The sequence below is a fragment of the Cervus canadensis genome, chromosome 11 (assembly GCF_019320065.1).
Source record: "Cervus canadensis isolate Bull #8, Minnesota chromosome 11, ASM1932006v1, whole genome shotgun sequence".
Taxonomy (NCBI): Eukaryota; Metazoa; Chordata; class Mammalia; order Artiodactyla; family Cervidae; genus Cervus; species Cervus canadensis.
Genome location: NC_057396.1, coordinates 280,417 through 296,684, shown reverse-complemented (window position 1 = coordinate 296,684; position 16,268 = coordinate 280,417). Strand labels below are relative to the sequence as shown.

At 37.9% G+C, this 16,268-nt stretch overlaps 1 protein-coding gene across 5 annotated transcripts in view; it reads left to right on the top strand.

Annotated features, from left to right (window-relative positions):
- MRE11 (MRE11 homolog, double strand break repair nuclease) overlaps positions 1-15,886 on the top strand; it is a 74,727-nt gene extending 58,841 nt beyond the window's left edge. For all 5 annotated transcript variants that reach the window (XM_043482124.1, XM_043482121.1, XM_043482123.1 and 2 more), the window contains 4 exons: positions 3,631-3,689; positions 5,544-5,611; positions 10,688-10,766; positions 12,868-15,886. In XM_043482124.1, the coding sequence (XP_043338059.1) occupies positions 3,631-3,689; positions 5,544-5,611; positions 10,688-10,766; positions 12,868-12,921 (260 nt within the window). In that variant the 3' untranslated portion in view covers positions 12,922-15,886. The remainder of the gene's footprint in view (positions 1-3,630; positions 3,690-5,543; positions 5,612-10,687; positions 10,767-12,867) is intronic.
- Positions 15,887-16,268: the final 382 nt, after the last annotated feature.

Here is a 16,268-nt window from a genome sequence, read left to right as displayed (position 1 = left end):
TGGGCTCAGTAGTTGTGGTGCATGGGTTTGGTTGCTGCATGGCATGTGGGATCTTCCCGGACTAGGGATCAAACCCTCATCCCCTGCGTTGGCAGGCGGACTCTTAACTACTGGACCACCAGGAAAGTCCAGGCTTTATTGTTTTATGTTACGCTTTCCCTGACACCAGTGGACAGAATTAATCACTCAAACTGAGCCTTCAAGTTTCCACTATTCTTGTTAAGAAATCAGCTGTTAAAAAAAAGAAAGAAAGAAATCAGCTGTTAGTTTAGCTTGTTGCTTTTTTTTTTAAGTAGTCCATTTTTTCTCCAGCTAACTGTCTTTGGTGTTCTGCACTTTCACTATGATGAATCTAGATGTTCAATTCTTTTTTCATCCTGCTTAGAATTTATTCAGCTTCATGAAACTGTGAATTGGTGTGTTTTATCACTTCTAGAAATCCTTTGCTGTTATTCCTTCAGGTACTACCTCTATTCTGTTCTTATTCTTCTAAGATTTCAACTAAATAAATATAACCTATTCACTCTGTCCTCCCACTGGGGAGTAGTACTAACTTGCCAGAGTAATTAAAAGTATTAACTGTGCATATCTATTACTGAGCACAGCACTTGATAAGAATCCAATCAATGATTGCTGTTGTTATTAATAGTATTAGTGCCAGTGTCTACAATAAACTTATGAAAATGGATCCTCCATAAATTAGTCTAAATTTGTCTTTTATACAGTTGATTTGGCTCAGTGGTTTCACATGTCACGGGTTACGTCCAACATTGGGCCTTTTTTTAAAAAATAAAACTGACTTTTTAATACAGTCTGTGACAAAATAACCATGGAGTACTGGCTATAATTGCTGTAACTTTGGGACAAAAGCAACTTTAAAACTATAGCTTCTGTGTTTGTATTCTAAATGGAGGAATGAAGAGATAAATAAAGGTTCAATTCTATTATAACAAACTACATGGGGTGGAGAGGTTTGTTACTGCATTGGAGTTTTATTGGGAAATGTATTAATAGATATTACATTTATATCTATGTATATCTATGTATTATATCTATGCCAGCAGCAGTTGTGAATAAGAGTTGACAGCCCACGTTTTTCCACAGAAGTTTCTCTGCAAAGGGTAGTGACTAAGTAAATAAAAGAGCCTCTGTCTTTGCATTTAATTTATCATGGCTACTATTGCGGCTACTCCATCTACTGGTACTAGTGACATCATTTGAATACCTACTCCTATAGTCACTTGCCATAACATTTACATTAACTACCTCTTTTTATCCTTTCAACAATTTTCAGCATGAAGTATTATTAACACTGCTTTATAGGTGGGGAAACTGAGACTTGAAGAAGCCAAGGAACTTGGCCACAGTCCCCCAGCTAGAGAGTCCACCTGGGTCTAACTCTGAAACCAGAGCTTTTAGCCCCCAGTACAGTATGCATCGCCTTCCTAATAGAACCCAGTGCTCAAATTTCTGGTAATGTGCATTTATCACACAAACACTTATTGGGGATAAAAAGAAAGAAAGGCTCTTGTTTCTTCTTCAAGGAGCTGAGAGCTTGAGGAGTCCATAAGTGAATAATGATTGAGCAGAAATATTTTTTTGGAAGAGTTGCAGTCCCTGGCTCTTTCATTCAGTTGCCCTGTCCAGCCTTTGAGTAGAGCAGGATTTGAGGCCGGTAATAGAGTAGGTGGGTAGGAACTCTGCTTCTGTCTTTCCTTTCCCCTCTTAGCTAGACATGCCAGGATTGGGGGTGGAAAAAAGGAGTAAATGGTAGCCTAGGGCTAGGTGGGAAGATTCCTGAGTTTTCTTACTAGTAGAATTTTGGACTTGGTGGGGTTGTTTGAGCATTTGACTTCTTTAAATCCTCTGTCTTTTTAATCTCCTTTTGCCCTGTTGTTTGGCTTTGGGGTTATCTTGGAGGAGACCTTTTTTTTATGTTAGGAAACTGGTAAGGCTTAGGAGAAACTTAAACCTCTGATTGGCTGTTTAAATTTTATTCTAGGTTTTTAATATTCTGCACTTAATTCCAGTGTGTGTGGGGTTGGGGGGTGGTTCCCCACACCACCATGCAGTTCTCAGACACCTACTGGGTGTCCTACAAGTCAACTCAATTCTGACACTGACTACCCAGAGACAGCATCAGATTCCACAGGGGAGAGACCCAGCTCCACAAGACTGCCTGCTTCTCTTCAGGTGCCAGCCACATGCTGGCATGTGGTTGTTACCATACTTCTGACCAATTGGCGATAAATCAGAGGTTCCCATGACTCCTTCCTTGGATTCAATTTCCTTGCTAGAGTGACTCACAGAACACAGGAAACTAGTTTACTTACTGGATTACTGGCTTATTACCAAAGGTATTAAAGATATGAATCAATAGCTGGTTGAAAAGATGCTTAGGACAAGGTCCAAAACAAAGGAGCTTCTGCCTGTATCAAGTTTGGGGTTTAGGCATGGTGGCATGTGGAAACATCCTGATTCATTCCCTCCAGCTCTGAACCCCCTCCTTTTGGGTTTTTATCTAGTCCCCATTACATAGGCAAGATTGATAACATTATTGGCTGCTGGTGATTGATTCAACCTCCAGCTTCTCTACGCTCCCCAGAAATCAGGCTGGGGACTGAAATTTCCAACGTTCCCTTCCTAGTTGGCTCCCGGTACCCAACCTCCCTCAGTTGTCCCAAAGTTGCCTTGTTAACATAGTAAAAAACACCTTGATGGCTCTCATCATTTCGGGAGATCAGCGTTTTAGGGGCTCTCTGGACTTCTGGTGGCTCAGACGGTAAAGAATCTGCCTGCAATGCAGGAAACCCAGGTTCCATTCTTCAGTTGGGAGGATCCCCTGGAGAAGGGAATGGCAACCCACTCCAGTATTCTTGCCTGGAGAATTCCATAGACAGAGGAACCTGGCAGGCTACAGTCTGTGAGGTTGCAAAGAGTCAGACACAACTGAGTGACTGACACTGACTGACTAAGGGGCTCTCTGCCGGAAATGTGGATGAAGACCAAATTATATTTCTTACTGTAAAATCATAATATCATAGTCTTGGGAAAAATAAACCTCATGATTCTAACCAGGTTTACAAAGGTGAAAATGTGAGGATTTGTAGGAAAGTTATTGTGAAACAAAGGATACACTGTTTTCTAGAATTCCCTCTGGACAATTACTTAGATACTGAATATTTTTAACACAGTAGAGGAGAGTAAGGAAGCTCTCACTGGAACAAGTGGCTCCTGATACAGTAGAGCCACAAGGAAAGAGATTGCCAACCATAAGAGAAGACCTGAGGAGGTTACTTTCACTTATTTGGAATTCAGTCTATTTGGTGATCAGATTTTATGCTTCAGGTATTTTGCTATAAAATATTTTTTACTATAGATGTTTTTATGAACACTGCTTATTACTTTATTTGAGTAAATCAGAAAAATCATTTGAGACTGACAGACATATAATTCCACCTCCCTTCAGATTTTAAGAAATGTTTTATAATTAGTTTTTATAAAAGGTTTTATAATTAGTCATCATGAGCTTTTACAGATAAAACTTAGGAAATATTCAGCTAAAGCATGCAGATTTTTCTAAACTATTTTAGGAGAAACATAATGGATGTATCATCTTTTTCATTGTAGCCTTTAAATCTACAAGACAGCAGCCCTCCCGAAATGTTGCTACTAAAAATTATACTGAGGTAAGGAAAAAAAGTTCTATAGTTGTGGGCTACTTTATATTTTGTACGTTATGATTGTCAATTCTTTGCTCTACACAGTAAATAAAAGAAGAAAAAAATGTAAAATATTAAAACTGTTGAGAATTTTACTGATCATATAGGCTGAGGGCTTCTAGGAGTTTTTATTTTGTTTTCTGTCTTTAAAAAAAAAAAGTGAATCACCTTGATTGTACATCCGTAAATATGTGTCCCAAGTAATAGTTTTAAGAAGAATAATGTTGAACCAGAAGGGTCCATGCGTGGAAAACTGTTACAGAAGATGGGCATTCAGTGCACAGAGACGTCTTATTTCTTGCTGGCATCCTTTTGTTATTTACATACTCTGGCTGTGTCTTAATGGCTGAAGCTAGACTGAAGACAGATTACAAGGTTTCAGTTTATGGACCTCTGTGTGACTCTAGATTTAACATGAAACTTCTGCTGTTGCTTTGCATTCCAAGGAGAGTCCAAAATTGGCTTGACTCTCCTCTTCCCTCGTTTTGAAAACCCATGTGTCTGTCTCACTTTTCAAGCACCATTCCTGGCTTCTGCCTCTGAGTGGCCCCCCGCCCCAGATATAATAATCAAAATGCCTCCAGACATGCCAGATGCTTCTGGAATGGGAGTAGGGGTTAAAAATCACACCAAGCTGAGAGTGACTGCTCTGTATCCTACCATCCTAACAATGGTAAATTCATCCCTTCCTGGTCTCTTCAAGCGCGTGATGTGGCTGACCTCCTCTTCCATAAAACTTCTCCATCCTGCTCCTACTATTGCTCTTTTATCTCTCTTAATTCCATCTTTTTTTTTTTTTTTCACCTCTTCTTCCTATTATACAACCACCTCTGAGTGTACTGGTCCTTTTATCCTGACCTCCATTTCGTTATTCCTAGTCAGCTGTTGCCCTCTATTGCTTCATATGTGAAAACAAACAAAATTTTCATCATGTCTACAAGGAAGCTTCCCTTCTAGATTTTTCTTTTATAATGGAAGAATATGAGTTCAAAAAGAGTTAAGTCATGGCAAACTAACTTTTTCTTTCAATTTTTTTAATTGGGGTTACATAGTGGTGGTTTAGGGGGATGCTGAAGGTATTAGATTCCTTCAAGGTACATAAGACAATCTTCTGATAGTTTCATGGACAAAAATATTGTCTGGATTCATAGCTGATTAGACAGCTTCATTTAATGGTTTTTGAGTAGTAGTTCAATGTTAACCTATTGAGGGAGTGGATCTCAAGTGCTATTTTTTTCACTGTTTTGTCTTTGACTTTATCAGTTAGATGAAGACATAGCAAATGTGTATATTAAGTGTCAAGATAACAGAAAATATAAAATAGGTAGTATTTTGGATTATAGAGTCAAGAATCACAAATATCTTTAGTGAGGCTTAAAGGCAACAAGTGGTATTTAACAGGGATAAATGTAACAGAAAAACAGATATCCAGTACTTCCCACACAGTCTTATATACCTCATTTTTAATTGGAGATGAAACACCAATGGTCTTTCATTTCAAACCCACTGCAGGGCACTGTCTGCACATGACCCTATGTGAATTATTCACCAGTCTGGGTACATGTTCCTGTAGGTACCCAGGCTGCCATGGTACAGGATAGAAGTGAGCTCACACATATTATACAGAAAACCATACATAAAATGAAGAGTTGTCTTAGGGGGGAGGTCAGGCAGAGCTTTAGGTTTTATGGGTGCTGCTCACATGGTTTCTGCCTCCTTTTTTGTAAATTTTTATAAAAGTATGTATTTTTAGAATATTGAATGCATTTTTATTCAAATTTTCCATCCCTACAAAGACTATTTGCTGTTTCTCCCTCTTAGGTGATTGAGGTGGATGAGTCAGATACCGAAGAAGACATTTTTCTGACCACTTTCAAAACTGATCAAAGGTAGGTACAGTCACTTCCTGCAAACATAAACATCTGAAAAAATTAAAAATTATCCAGAATTCTCCTTATACATTTTTCTAAGTCATGGAAACCTAACAGATTCATTTTCAACTAGTGACGTATATGTTGTTGCTGTTTAGTCACTAAGTCATGTCTGACTCTTTGCAACCCCATGGACTAAGTTTCTCTGTCCATGGAATTCTCACAAGAATACTGGAGTGGGATTGCCACGCCCTCCAGGGGATCTTCCCAACCCAGGGATCACACCGTCACCTCCTGCATTGCAGGCAGATTCTTCACCACTGAGCCACCTGGGAAGCAGTCATGTATATATAGAAGTGAAAAATAGACGAGGGGCTAGTTCATAGAGCTGATGCATCCTTATTACAAGTATTTTCAGTGGCAGTTTGAATAACTTGTCATTCATTTCCTTTTGCCTTTATTACTCAGTGATTTTCTTGTTAGAGACAGTACTCTAACAAGCTTTGTATTTTGTTAATATTCAGTTTCAGCTTTTAGCACTTCCTGTATGTCAGGCACCGTTCTAAGCCTTTCCATATGAATTAACTTGTTTGTTGCTTACAGTAACTCCAGGAGGTAAATGTATTTATAACTCTGTTTTCCTCCCTTTTGCCTTTGAAGAAAGTGAGGCATGGTAGTTTAAATAGCTTACCTGAGGTCACCAGCCAGTCATGGACCAGGCATTCTGCTCCAGGACTCACCTCTGCCATTGCTTCTTCTTTTATTTAATTTTATTGAAATATTAATTGATTTACAGTGTTGTGTTATTTTCTGCTGTACAGCAGAGTAGTTCAGTTATACATATATATACATTCTTTCTCACATTCCTTCCCATTATGGTTTATCCCAGGATATTGAATATTGTTCCCTGTGCTATGCAGTAAGACCATGTTGTTTATCCATTCTATATATAATAGTTGGCGTCTGCTAATTCCAGATTCCCAGTCTATCCGGCTCCCACTCTTCTCCTCCTTGACTAGCACAAGTCTTTTCTCTGTAACTCTATTTTTGTTTTGTAGATAAGTTCATTTGTGTTGTATTTTAGATTCCACATATAAGTGATAGCATATGGTATTTGTCTTCCTCATTCAGACTTACTTTGCTTATTATGATAATCTCTAGGTTCATCCTCTGCTGTTGCTTCTTAACGTAATAGATTAAACTCTCAGACCTCTGTGCTTGTAATAAGAGTCATTTAAATGACAAGAGACAATTTAGAAACTAACATTTTGGCAAGAAATCTGAAATCAGCCTTGGCAGGTTTGTGTTCCTAATGACAGCAACTGGGTGACACGATTTAGGTTGTTTGGGGGAAATTATTTAGTAATAGCATGGTTTGTATATTTATTTCGGTCATAATTGGAAGTATTAAGCTCTACCACTTACTGAGTATGGGCCGTCTACAAGTTTCTTCTGTGCCTCAGTGTCCTCATTTGTAAAATGAAGACAAGAATATCCATCTCCAAGGGTTATTATGAGGCTTAGAAGTGAGTTAATGTTAGTGAAGTGCTAAGTACAGTACTGATAGCTTCTGGTGAACGGTGTCAGATTTGTGGTCTCCAAAGGAGAGGATTTACCTCTGGGACCAAAGACGCAGTCTCAGTCCCTCAGAGCTTTGTGTAGCAGAGATTTTATTAAAGTGAAAATGATAGAAGAATGTTCTAGCAAAAGGCACAGGAAGGGGGTAGAAGAGTATCTGCCTCGCTAGTTTAAGCAAATCATTAAATATATAAAAGCATTATATACTTTTCAACTGGCTGTTGAAAATAGATAAAAAGAATGCCTCAAGACTGTGAAAGTTTTGTCAGGCCTCTTTTCCCACAGCATACATCTTGAGCTTAAAAAAATGCATGTCCTTGAGCAAGAGATAGGGCTTACAAGGCCTACGTGGCTAAGGCAAAAGAATGTGAAAAAGAAAGAATGTTCACCTCCTCCTTAAAGGGGCCTTGGACTCCCTATCAACCTGCTTAAGTTAACTCTCTCAGTACTTGGCACAAAGTAACACCTCTATAAGGAAGAACAGGCTAGGGAAATAGAACGAGAATAATAGGAAGAATGGTAGGCAGTGAAAGCACTAATATTCTGGTGGTTAACTTGAAAAAGGAAAGAACTTTGAGCTGTAAAACGCCCTTCTGCTGGATAGGCAGTGGTGGTCCACCCACTTTTCCTTGGAAAGATTGCGGCAAACTCTACCTTGTTGTGGACTTCCATGGTGACTCAGACGGTAAAGAATCTGCCTGCAATGCGGGGGACCTGGGTTCGATTCCTGTGTCTGGAAGATCACTTGGAGAAGGGAATGGCAATCCACTCCAGTGTTCTTGCCCGGAGAAGTCCATGGAACTTGGCAGGCTACAGTCCATGGGGTCGCAACAAATCGGACACAACTGAGTGACTAACTCTACCTTGTTGTACTGGGAATAAGAGGACTCTTCCAGATTTGATACAGCTGGCGGTACCTACCCTCATCTTAAAGCCACGAGCAAGAGAAGACCCGGTCCCATCAGGCCAGGGGGAAAGGAGAGATGGGGATCCTGGTAAACCTCACAGTGGGGGGAACTGACATTTCGGGGGCACCTTTTATGTGCCAAGGCCAATTTAACATGTTATCTTACGCTTGTGACAGTGCTACAAGTGACATAATTGGCCGAACATCTCTAGACAGGAATTCTGACCTGTGGCTCCAAATTATGTCTGTGCAAAAATGAAGAAGACTTAGAGCTCCTGCACACAATTTAATACACCCTCTCTGCCTTAAAGCTCATCAAATTAAACTTTCTTTTTTTTTTTTGTCATTCAGGACAAAAGCCATTTATTTATTTGGCCTAGCAGTCTCTTATAGACTAGATCTGTCGGTCTGTGGGGTCCTCTGGTGTAGAATTAGGGGCTCCTGCTATGATCATATGAGCCAATGTCTGGCGTAGATGTCTGGGCACCATTGGTTATTTGTCTGGGTAGACAGCAGCAGGCAGAGAGTCAGGTCTCAGTGGATGCTTCTTTCTTAACTTTCCACTTTCCCCAGCCCCCGCATCCACAATGCCTCGCCTGCCGTGGTGGGCTTCGGCTTTATGCTCTTGATGCTCTGTCTTCCTGACACAGATGGAAACCAGTCAACAATGACCAGTTCCAGCTTAGGTCAAATACAGAGAGGTAGGGACATCCCAATTGGATCGGTTGATAAGTTCCTTGATCTGTTGTCTCTGAAGCTGTGTTACCCTTCGAGTTGCTGGTCACATCCTCCTTTACCTCTGTGCCTGAGAGCCTATGGGTTTTTCTGTTTCCTTCTGACACAAGACCTCTTGTTTCAAACAGTTTGTCCAGACAAGACCTTCAGTTCTTTTGCTGTAGTAACATTCCAAAGCGTGGTAATAAATCGTTGGCTAGGAATTCACAAACACTGCTTTCATTTGTGACAGGAGCTGGCCACCTTTTTCTTAAAGGGTTAGGTAGTAAATATTTTAGGCTTTGTGGGCCAGGAGACAATATTGGGGATGTTATGTAGGTACTTAAACAACCTTTAAATGTACCCATTTCAAAAGGTGAAGACCATTCTTAGCTCACATCTGTGGGTAACAGGTAGGCTGGATTTGGCTTGCTAACCAAGATTACTGTCCCTTGTTCTAAGATAACTTAAAATTTTTGTTAGTAAAAAGACAGGAATATGAATTCCATTACTACAAGTTAAGCTTCATAAAAGCAGATTCCTGATTATCTTGCTTACCGATATTTCCCAGGGCCTGTCATTTAGTACTTGGCAAGGATCAAGTACTAAATAAATATTTGCTATTCGGTTTGGGTAGAACATAGATAATATTAACTGAGGCAGCCCTAGAAAGCGGTGAGGCTTTTCCAATATCCTTTTATCCTTTTATGGAAACATAGCTGGTAGTTGAATTAAAATATTTCAATGTTGCCATAATTTTGAGGAGTAGAGGATAGTAGTAGATACCTGTTAATATATGCTAAGAACTATGATAATATAAGCAAACATCAGTGAAGTGCTTCATACATGTCAGGCACTGATCGAAGTGTTTAGGTATATTAACACATTTAATCTTTTTTTAAGTGGCTATTGCTTTTTATTTTTATTTTTGAAATTAATTTTTATTGGAGTAAAATGACAAAGCTGTGCTAGGTTCTGCTGTAGAGCAAAATGAGTCAGCCACACGTATACGTACATCCCCTCACTTTGGGATTTTCTTCCCCTTCAGGTCACTGCAGTGCAGTAAGTAGAGTTCCCTGTGCTACATAGTATGTTCTCATTAGTTATCCATTTTACAGATAGTGTCAATAGTATATGGGCTTCCCTGGTGGCTCAACAGGAAAGAATCCACCAGCCAATGGAAGATCCCCTGGAGAAGGAAATGGCAACCCACTCCAGTATTCTTGCCTGGAAAATCCCATGGACAGAGGAGCCTGGCGGGCTTCATGCCATGGGGTGACAAAGAGTCAGACATGACTTGGTGTCTAACCAGCTACAACAACATAAAGAGTACATGTACGTCAACGCAGTCTCTCAGTTCCTCCCACTCCTCCCCCTCCCCCTTTGCTGTTTGTATGTTTGTTCTCTGTGTCTGTCTCTATTCCTGCTTTGCAAATAGGTTCATCTCTCCCATTTTTCTAGATTCTACATGCGTGCATTAATGAAAGATAATTGTTTTTCTCTCTCTGACTTACTTTACCCTGTATGACAGTTCTCTAGGTCCATCCACATCTCTACAAATGACCCAGTTTCATTCCTTTTTATGGCTAACACTTTTAATCTCTAAAAAAAGTATTATTATCCTCGTTTCATATCTGAGGAGATTGTGGCACAGAGGCTGAGTACCTTGCTGAAAGCCATGTAACTTGTAAAGGGCAGAACTGGAATTCAGCCCTTGACCTCAGAGTGCTTTTCCTCACACACCTCTGAGCTTTTACTGCTTCTAATGCAGCTCGAAGAGAATGTACTAGCTGTTTTTATTTATGTCTACTACTAAAATGAAAAATTTGGCAAGAAAGGCTCCTGTGATGAATTTTTGGTTCATCTTCTCTGTTTTTTCTCCTATTTTGCCTCAGAGGCTCGAGCACTTCATCATCAAGCAAACCCATGTCCCAGAGCCAGGTCGCCAAAGGGGTCGACTTTGAATCAGATGAGGTAATAAAGTACTAAGTTAAATCTTAAATTACAGTAATTTAAGTGTTTATAAAATCTGAATAGGAACTGCTAAGCTAGTTGCTGAAAATTATTTCTGAATATAGTTTCATTGATCACCTTCCTTGGAACCATAGTTAATGTGGAATCAATGAGAGGCCTCTGTTGAATGCCTGTCAGTGGAAGTGTCTCAGACGTGAAAGGCCTGAAATTTAACATCTAATATTCACTCAGCTCTTATTTAACCCGCCCAGTTAACAGTAGGATCAGAATAGTTTTTTTTTTTTTAAGCTTTTGTTGTTTATGTTTGGAGAAATAGCAGTGATAATATCATAGAAGTTTTTAATGTTACTTTTTAATAGAATGTTTATTAAATCCTCATTATATGCTCTACACATTTCCTATATAAGGGTACATGGTGGTAGTTTTCAACTATGGTAGAAACATGAACATGAAACTTAACCATCTCAACCCGTTTTAAGTGTACAATTATCAATAGTTCACTAGTGTTAAGTGTATTCACATTGTTGTGCAACAACCTCCAGAACCTGTGCATCTTCCAGAACCAAAAACCTATGCCCATTGAACCACACCTTCCCATTTCCCCTCTCCTCAGCCCCTGGCAACCACTCTAGTGTCCTTGCAATTTTGACTGCTCTGACACTTCACATCAGTGGGATTATTCAGTACTCGCCTTTTTCTGCCTGACTCGTTTCACTGAGCACAGTGTGCTCCAGGTTTACCCCCATTGCAGCATGTGACTCACGCCTCTGCTTTTGAGCTTCGCCTGCTGCTGTCATGTTCCCTGTGTCCCAGATGTGGTTTTGAAACAGCTTGAAGAGAGACTCCCCAGAACTCGGGCTACAGAGAAAAATGGCAACATGAACTCATACAGTCTGTCTATTAAATTCTAACATGTTGCCTCCAGGAGAGAAGTGAGCAATTGTTGATGCATTTGCAGAGCATCTAGATATACATATGATTATATGTTACTTAAAAAGTTTCATATACTTCAAGTTAACTGCAAAGGAGAACTATTAGCAAATTCTCTACTATAATTTGGATTTAACTCTCCTTTATAAATCAGTTCTGCCTTTTATGGTAGCAGAAAATGAATCAATAAGTGAGAGCGAATTTGTATTTCTCAAGACATCCACATATCACTAGAGATAGCTAACTTGGTAAACATTTGAATGTGTTAATATCACCAATGGAGCCTAACACCAAATAGTTATTCCTTTTTAGTAATATCTTAAACCAGAACTTTACAGATTTGCTTTCTCTTTTGAATATTTAGTTATAAAACATATAATCATTGATTTATGTAATCTGCATTAGATCATGTATTTGGGGCTTATTTTAGGTTTGTTAGTTTTCATTGTCTAAATTCTTAGCAAACATCTGATATTCTTGCCTATTCATACTGTACGTGTAATAAACAACCCAGGAGCATAGGAACTCATTGAAACTGAAATAGCCTGTCTACTTCTTTTTCCAGAAAAATATTTGAAAGATTGCTTTGCTAGATTGTTTCTTGCATCATTCTGAGAGTAGTGATCTATTTCTGGCATTAAATGGGTAGTGGGAATAAAAGTTGCAGTTATTTCTAAATTACATCATGTGACTTCATTAATTTTTTGGCTTTCAGTTTCTAGAACATCAGATATATCCGTTATAAAATGCAAATTGGAAAAAAAAACCTGTTTAAAAAACCTAATAAAAATGACTTGAATAGTATTTATTTTTTGGCTTTCCCATACCTTATTTGCTTTTAGTAGGATGAATAACTGAGAGAAATATATTGATAAATGTTGTGGGTGTGTGTATATACACACTCACATAGAGCAGGATAAATTTTTATTTTTAATGCTTGCTAAAAATTCAGTTGAGCTTATTTATTTTGACAGTGAAATGGCTACTAAGGAAGGGAGAAAGAGAAAAAAACTTGACAATTTGTATTTACGAAGGAAATAGAAACATGAAAGCCTACCCGATGTGAAAGGAGAAGATAGCTCTTACTGGCATTGTTTGCCCATAAGCACTTCTGTGTTATCTCAGTGAAGCATGGAACAATCACTAATTTTACATTTGGATGTCGTTTTAGGACGATGACGATCCTTTTACGAACCTTAGTTGTTTAAGAAGAAACAGAAGATAATATATTTAATGGCAGTTTGAAGTTTTCAAGATTCAGGAAAAATTGAAACATTGCAGACTAATAGTTTACCAGTTGAAAATTTTTTTAGTATTGCTGTTAACTGAAGAATATGAATCATTCTTGCTTACAGAGATGGAGAAACTAATGTATAAAAATTTGTGTTTTTTAATATCATTTCCTGACCATGACTCCACTGTCTGAGAAACTTCCCAGTTCAAAGGCATATAGAGTAGCATTGGTTCTCCTTATTTTTTAATCTGGTGTTAATGTTAACTGTTTTATAAATGCTATATAAAACTTAGAAGGTTATTTTCCTGACAGAATAGTTAATTTGTACTGAGTGAGAGCTTTGTGTAAATATCATTCTTGAATAAGGACTAAAATAAATCTGCCATTGTACATTTCTGCTTTATAATCAAAGACTGTGTCAGTATTTTAAGGTGGTGACATTTAGCCAGAATTGAGGAAAAGAGCTTTACCCCTTTTTATAATTTTAGTAATTTCTAGACATCCTGGATTTCCTGCACGTAAAACAGTTTATATGAAACAGTGCCTAATCTCACTGTTACTCAGTATGTGTTCTTTTTCAATATATGTTCTTTTTCTAATGCTTGTGATGGTATCAGCCAGAGACTTTGAATGATTACATATATTCTGTACTTTGAATAATTAGATAAAAGTTGGTATCAAAAAATAAAGTCTGTCAGAGTTATCATTTCTTATTCCAGTTATAGCAAAGATTCTAAAAGATTGTGCTTCCATTGAATGGTAGTAATTTCCTGCATTATTTTCCAGTATTAAAGTTTCTCTCTCTTCCTTGTCTATTTCTAAGAGGAAAGAGTTAAAATAGTTTAACCATATTTTTTTAGAAATATTGAATCTTTTTTTTTTTTTTTTAGATAGACTTGTCAGTTGACCCTAGTGGTTATATTAGATTAACAATGAAGTATCACTTCTGTGGAATATCAGTGCCAAGATTCCTCATTATTATTTTATCTTAACGTTGGGCATGAGCAATTCCAAAATCTTAGAGAAGCAGCTTCTGTTACTTTTTCTTACTTGTAAGTAAGAAAGGAGAAAATGGCTTTTACTCCTTCCTAGGGGGACCTAAGAATTTGACCTCTTCAGATTTAAGTTCAGTAACCCCATTTTCCTTTTTAAAACTGTTAAAAGACCCTGTGAGAGTGTTCTTTTCATCTTACAATGCAGCTATTTATTCAAAACTCCTGAAGGAAGTTATAGATCTTGGTGGTACAACAACCTGACATTTCTTCATAGGTAGAAACAAACACTAGATGGAGCAATAGTCCTGATCTTTGGCATATTCATACCTATAATGTGTCAGACTCCAAAACACAGCATTAGCTTAGTGGCTGGCCTCTATATCATAGCAATTTGAAAGGGCTTAAGTCAAGAATTGCAATGTAGGCCTAGTTTTTTAAAAAATATTTTCTGTACTTCATTTGGGTATAGGATTATTTAAGTAGGTAGCATCAACTCAGCAGAAGGCCTTGTCCTATGAAATACTCTCCAGCACATCTACTCCCATCTTTAGTATTCTCAGTATTTGAATGAAGCAAAGATGAGATGCTTTCCACAGTGGGATGGAAGCTGGTTTGGGAGGCAGTCTCTAGGAAGAGTCAGCCAGTGACTCTTCTCACCTGCCAATCAGATGTGTTCAGGTGGGGGTCATAGTAAGGGACATGGTCACTAATGCAACCTGATAGGTTTCTGAGAAGAGTAGGACTTCTCCCTTTCTGCAAACTGCTCTATGGTATGAAAGAGGTACTAAATGGGACGCATTTAGCTTCTGTGAAAAGTAAGTCTGGCAGTGAGAGAAGGTGAATTCTCCCCAGCTAATTCAGGTCATTTTGTGAATAGCATGTCACTTCCTGGAAATATGTTGGTTGGCCCAAAAGTTCATTGGGATTTTCCATGAAATGTTACAAAAAACCCAAATGAACTTTGGGGTCAACCCAGTAGTAAGTAAAGCAGGAAAAAAAGACATTTTTGATGAATATTGTTGCATAGTTAAATATGCCACATATCCTTGATACTGTGTATTGATGCAGTAAAATCTAGGGCTTTTGGAATGGGTTTTGGAGTTGGGATAGATGTGTGGAGGTGGTGACTGCAGAACCCCTGCAGTTTCCTCAGAGGCTGAGAGAAAGCCTCAGTGAAAACATTCTGAGGAGAAAACTTCTATCATTTACCAAAGAATATCTCTCTCTCTGGCATTTTGTATCAAAAATATAATAGTATATTTATAATTCTAGGAAATAAAAGTGGTACTTAGGAAATTTAGGCATTCAGACTTTCAATTTGGGTACATATTGGATATGGTTTTTGTAATGTTTAAAATTATGAAATCCAGTAACAGAGAAGTTATAGTTTAACAAATAATGATAAAGTGAGCCTCATGGCACTCTCTGTACAGGTCAGAAAATAGAGTTTCACCAGTCCCTCAGGAGCACTGGTGTCCTCTCTGGGAAACCCCATCTTGACTCCTGCCATTGAGAAGTTTGTTCTTTTGCCACAAGATGGTGCTTCCAAATTTAAAATTAACTCAGTAGTTTTGCAGTAAATTTGGAACCTATGCAATAATAATACTGAACCTATGCAATTAAAACCAAAATTAGCTTTCTAATTTTATATGTAAATTGCTTAGCGTATTTCACCTGGCTCAGCCTGTGTTACTAAGGAAATTGTCAGTTCGATAAGTTTTAGATATAAAGGTACAAGGAGAAAATGTTTTAATAAAGAGAAAAGTCTTTATTAGAAAAATGGAGTTAAAAAGTTTCCCATTGTAAAATTTTTCTGTTGAAATGTACTTTCTCCCAGTGTAATCTGTTGTCCTTTTTTGTATTCCTTATACATTTATCACAGTGCTTTATGACTTTTTAAAGCTAATTCTTTGCTTTTTAAGCTCATTTGTTATAGAATAAAGATTTGTTTTTCCTGAGTCCAAAGAGCTTCCATATTCTTGAATGAAAAATGTCTACATTTCATCATTTGCTTATCTCATTCCCTTTTAATATTTCTAAACTTAATGTTTAATAAATAGGTCTCAAAATACTAGCAGTTTAGATCGGTCTCTATGAAGTCAGCTCATATAGCTTTCTCTTGCCAAGCACATTTGTATATCTGTTCTGTGACTGATAGCTAAATCTGATTTTAGCTATTTAAATCATAAAGGCAATGCATATTCTTCAAAATTCAGACATTGAAATCTTTATCAAAACATATATTTCCCCGTAATCTTCTCCCCAGACAACCTCTCAACAGTTTAGGTACGTATTTCTCTAATTGCTTTTGACATGACTACTACCAAAAATTGTTGAATTAGA